Genomic DNA, 5536 nt, shown 5'->3' with positions numbered 1-5536 from the left:
AAAAGGAGGGGGGGGAAGATAAGGAATTCCAGGGGAAGAAATCATGCAAGCAAAAATGCGGATGCATTTGGGGGATGACCAGCCATCTGGTTTGATTAGAGATGCTTTTAGGTGGGGCCCCAACAAGGCATTAAGCCACACTGGATCCCATGGTGAGGTAGTGCTTTCCTTCTAGTTCTCCTTATGGAGAAAAGTCTTAGCTTGGTGCTAACATATCTCTCAAACACTAATAGTTACTAATCTCTCTTTTTAACCCCAAATTCCCAGGCTCAGACTTTTCCGGTGGGCAACCAAGCTCTGGTTGGAACTTTAGTAACATGGATCTGTCTTCACTGTCTGCTTCTTCTTCCTTTTTTTTTTTTTTTGACAGTTATGTTCTACTTTAGCCAAACAATACAGCTTTTTAATGTACAGTTAGTTATGTTTATTATGACTTTTCTTTCACAGGTACATTTATTTAAGGAAATGAGTCCATTTAAAGGGACGATATTGAGTTAAACATTCAGGTGCTTCGTGGCTCTGGCAAAAATCACAAAGGGGGTACCCGATGACTGAAGTTTAGGATATTTCAGCACAAGGCATAAAGCAAATGAGGGAGAGTAAGGGGATCGGGGGCAAGCCTGGAAAAGGGGTCAGATCATGGAGGGTCTGAACACCACGGTAAGGAGTGTGTCCTTTCTTCTGTCAACCACAGCAGGTGTAGGCTCAAGAACGGGCAGTGAACTTGCCCACTTGGCAGAGCTTGGCTCTGGCCTCGAGCAGAGGTGAAGGGGAAGGGGAAGGGGAAGACTGGGAGCTGCAGCAGCCCAGGTAAGGCCATTATAAGACTCTAGGTGAACAGGGACAGGGCCCTGGACTAGGTTAATGTGGTCAGCCAAAAGAGAGGAGGAGCCAGGTTCTAGAGCCCCCTCAGGTTGTTCTTAGAGCATAACACAGCTGACCGAGTGAGGACAGCTTTCTTTCCCAAAGGCGATTGGACTTTCAGCCTCCAATCCTGCTCTCCAGTGTGATTTACTAAGAAAATTCAATAGTCTCTGACTGAGTTTTACTGAGTAAAGGTAACATCTGAAGAGGTCAGCCCACCCCAGTCTGTCTGACCTCTTTAGGGGGAATTTGAAGTGCAGTCAGAGATGATGGAGAAAACTGAGTCATGTCTCCTTACTCTGTGTTTCCTCATGGGGAAAGTCCGCTGCCTGCTCGACCTCTTGTGATGACTCATTCTATTCCATACGATGAACATCTGATTTTCTAAGACCTTCAGCTTCATTTCACTGAACATAAGCCGTTCAAGGACCTTGTCCTGGAGGGCAAAGCAGGCATGCAATCTCTCGACTTCTTTCGTGTTCAAGGCGTGGCTGTTGGGTTTGACTTCAGGAGGCTTTGGTTTCTCTGCCTCTTCCTAGACTCCCCACACCCCAAAAAAGGAAATGTTGGTTAATAGCGATTTACCAACAGCCCATTAATCAGTCCACACAAGCAGCCTTCAAGGAGAGCATCTTTGCCACATCTTGTTGTTGAGAGAGTTGGGGTCCAGTGAGGAAAGGTCCTCTTCTCAGTTTGGGAGCCCCTGAACTCCTAGGACCCATACTTGCCTTTGGTTCCTAGGAATAAATGAAATGGCCTGCTCATCTGTACCCACAGGGGACAGAAAGCACTTAACCAAGATATAGCTGTCTCCTGGAGAGTGTGTTTTTCCCAGTGTGCCTGAGACTGTTGTCAGGCCTCATAAAAATCACCACCTGCCAATTTTTCCTGTGGTCTCATGACACTGTCTGATCTCTGTCATCCTCATCTTTCTCTACGCCATTAATAATACTTTTTTTTCCTCTTTGGAGTCAGCTACAAGATCCTCATCGTTAAAACCATTTTAAATATTTCAGGCATGCAGGGGCACTTGGGTGGCTCAGTTAGTTAAGCATCTGCTTTCAGCTTAGGTCGTCCTGGGATAGAGTCCTGCATCGGGCTTCCTGCTCAGTGGGGAGCCTGCTTCTCCCTCCCCCTCTGCCTGCTGCTGCCCCTGCTTGTGTGCTGTCTCTCTCTCTCTCTGTGTCAAATAAATAAATAAAAATCTTTAAAAAATTAATTTCAGGGGCGCCTGGGTGGCTCAGTGGGTGAAGCCTCTGCCTTCAGCTCGAGTCATGGTCTCAGGGTCCTGGGATCAAGTCCCACGTCGGGCTCTCTGCTCAGCGGGGAGCCTGCTTCCCCCACCCTCTCTGCCTGCCTCTCTGCCTACTTGTGATCTCTCTCTCTGTGTCAAATAAATAAAAATAAAAAATCTTTAAAAAATTAATTTCAGACATGCAAAAAAAGGTGAATATTACAACAAATACCCACATTCCCATACCAGTATGAGGAATAAAATATGACAAATGTAACTGGAGTCCCCTGTGGGTCCTTCTCATAGAGTTCCCTCTCCCTCTGAACCTCATCTCAACGGCAATCCCGAACTCAGAAGTTATTTTTCCCATATATTTCTTTACCATAGTGGTTCTCAGTGGGAGGCTCTTTTGCCTCCCTCACTGGACATTTGGCAATGTCTGACATTGTTGGTTGTCACAATAGGGGGGCCGGGAGGTGCTCTTAGCATCTGTGGGTAGAAGCTAAGGATGTCACTAAGCATGGTACAATCCACAGGACAGGCCCTCACAATCAAGAATTATCTCACTCAAAATATCAAACGCCCAGAGGTGGAGAGATCCAACCTTAATATATTTTCCCTATGCACAGGCATCCACAGACAAGGCGGTGTATGGTCTCATGTGCTTTTTTATCTTTCCATAAAAGATATAGCAATCTGCATACATTTCCACGGTCTTCCTTAAGCCATTCTAGAGAAGCGTCTATGTTCCGCCGGTATCTTTAGTTCATCCATTTAAGATTTTTCCACTTTAAAGTAATGGTTACTGTTGCCAAACCATGTTGATGTCAGACATGAAGTAGGAGAGTCTGGGATGGTCCACCATTTTTTTTTTTTTTTAGATTTTTTATTTATTTATTTGAGAGAGAAACAGTGAGAGAGCATGAGAGGCGAGAAGGTCAGAGGGAGAAGCAGACTCCCCATGGAGCTGGGAGCCCGATGCGGGACTCGATCCCGGGACTCTGGGACCGTGACCTGAGCCGAAGGCAGTTGCTTAACCAACTGAGCCACCCAGGCGCCCCCACCATTTTTTTTAACAAGTTTTTTTCTCTTTGTTTTCTTTCTATTGAAGTATGACTAGTATACAGTGTATACTAATTGTTGTATACTCGGGTATACAACATGGTGATTCTATGACTGTATAAATACACTTTTCAGTGCTCATCAAGATAAGTGTACTCTTAATGCCCTTTACATATTTCATTCGTTTCCCACCTACCACCCCCCTGGCAACCACCAGTTCTTTGTTTTGTTTTGCTTTTCATCTAGGGATGGTCTCTATTTCACAGCCCAGGCAACTGACACCTTGTAAAAGAAGTGCTTTGTCCTCCATCCCCCAAGTGGGAGTTGTGGAACAGGGGCTTAGACCGAGAGCTGTGGATATTTCAGTCCTGTCCCCATTATCCTGACATCTTCCCTGTCCCCCACCCCCAGTCTAGCTGTAAATATCCCATCATCCTTAGCTGAAGCTAAGGCCCCTCTTGCTCACCTTTGGGGGCTCTGGGGGAGTGGGCTTGAGTTCATGCTTGACCAGCCAGTTGCTAAGCAACAGCAGAAGGAATAGGAAGCCAAACAAGGCTGGCTTATAGCCTATCAGCCAAGCCACCAGTGCTCCTACGGTGCCAGAGGAAGCAAGTATCCCATGGAGATACCTAAAAAGAGACATTATTTCCCCCAGCATTATGGCTTGGAGGCACCCAGGCCCCAAGACCCAGCCTTGGTGACCCCTCTAGGACAGTTGGCCTCCATGACAGGAGCCGTGGCTGCCCCCTCCTCTGAGTCATAACCAGCCGCTCTGCTGCCGCATAACAATAATATGTCTTAAGCGGCCACTATGTGCCAGACTTTGACAGGCAGATTGTAAGCAACATCTCATGATGTCCTCACAACAGCCAGGTGATGTCGGCTAGAGTGATACTTCATTTATTCAACAGTACTTCTGGGCCTCGCCCCTGGGAATAAAATGGTCAGCAGCACAGAGCCCTTACCCTCATTGTGAGGGAGACTGCAAAGGAAAACTACCCAAGATCTGGAAATAAGACGAAGAGATTACTCCAAGCTTGTCTATGCAGTCATATTAGAATATTGTCCAGTTGGTCTACCTGTTGGTCATCTGATGCTTTAGGGGAAGGTAACTTTGACAGTACTGTTTAATATCAGATAGAGTCCTGACTCTGTGAAGTCAGATGTTACCTTTGTAAAAGTTGGATAAGTCGCTCTAGCAATTACACTTTGGAATATAGATCTAAAGTAATTGAAAGCTGGATCTTTTTCTTTCTTTTTTTTTTTTTTTAAGATTTTACTTTTTTATTTGACAGAGAGTGAGCACAAGTGGGAGTGGGGGTGGTGTGGGAGAGGGAGATGTAGTCTCTCTGATGAGCAGAGAGACCCCAAAATCTGGGTCTTTTTTTTTTTTTTTTAAGATTTTGTTTATTTATTTGACAGAGATCACAAGTAGGCAGAGAGGCAGACAGAGAGAGGAGGAAGCAGGCTCCCCGCTGAGCAGAGAGCCTGATGCGGGCTTTAGGACCCTGGGATCATGATTAAGCCAGCCGTCCTGAAATACTATCTCTGAGGTAAATGAGAAGGGGCTACATCAATTACCTTTGCTGGGTGTGCCCTTCAAATGAATGTGATGCTGGTGTTCTTATGGCTAACACTTTAACAGATGTTATTGTAGCAAATGTTGTCTGACCTACCGCTTGGACAGACCAGAGTACACGTAATTGTATACAGGTTGAAAAAAGACATGAACTAACATTAAACAAAAAAAAAAAAGAGGAAGGGTGCCTGGGTGGCTCAGTGGGTGAAGCCTCTGCCTTCAGCTCAGGTCATGATCCCAGAGTCTTGGGATCAAGCTCCGCATAGGGCTCTCCGCTCAGCAGGGAGCCTGCTTCCCCTTCTCTCTCTGCCGGCCTCTCTGCCTACTTGTGATCTCTCCCTCTCTGTCAAATAAATACATAATCTTTAAAAAAAAAAAAAAAGAGAGAAGGAAATTCTGACATATGCTACAACATGGGTTAACTTTGAGGCGGTTATGTTCAGTGAAAGCAGCCAGTCACAAAAACACAAAAGTCATTTGACTCCACTTACGTGAGATACCCAGAGTAGTTAAAGTTACAGAGACAGAAAGTAGCATGGTGTTTGCCAGGAGGAGGCAGGAGGAGGCAGGGAGAAATGACGAGTCATGGTTTAATGGGCACAGAATTTTATAAGATGAGAGTTCTAGAGATTGTACAAACATGAGAATGTAATTAACTGCAGTGAGCTATACACTTAAAAATGGTCAAGGTGATACATTTTATATTATGTATCATTTACCACAAAATTTTTAAAATGCCTTAAGTTGCAAATCATTTGTTGTTGTTGTTGTTTTTGGAAATAGAGGCGAATGAGTTG

At 45.2% G+C, this 5536-nt stretch overlaps 1 protein-coding gene across 1 annotated transcript; it reads right to left on the bottom strand.

Annotated features, from left to right (window-relative positions):
• Positions 1 to 439: 439 nt before the first annotated feature.
• TEX46 (testis expressed 46) lies at positions 440 to 3961 on the bottom strand. Its single transcript, XM_032303229.1, has 2 exons — positions 3627 to 3961; positions 440 to 1399 (listed from the first exon to the last, which is right to left on the bottom strand). The coding sequence occupies exons 1-2, from the start codon at positions 3816 to 3818 to the stop codon at positions 1103 to 1105; spliced, it is 489 nt and encodes a 162-aa protein (XP_032159120.1). The 5' UTR covers positions 3819 to 3961; the 3' UTR covers positions 440 to 1102.
• Positions 3962 to 5536: the final 1575 nt, after the last annotated feature.

The sequence above is a fragment of the Mustela erminea genome, chromosome 10 (genome assembly GCF_009829155.1).
Source record: "Mustela erminea isolate mMusErm1 chromosome 10, mMusErm1.Pri, whole genome shotgun sequence".
Lineage (NCBI taxonomy): Eukaryota > Metazoa > Chordata > Mammalia > Carnivora > Mustelidae > Mustela > Mustela erminea.
The sequence above is the reverse complement of the archived record's forward strand: the minus strand, read 5'-3'. Positions and strand labels throughout refer to the sequence as shown.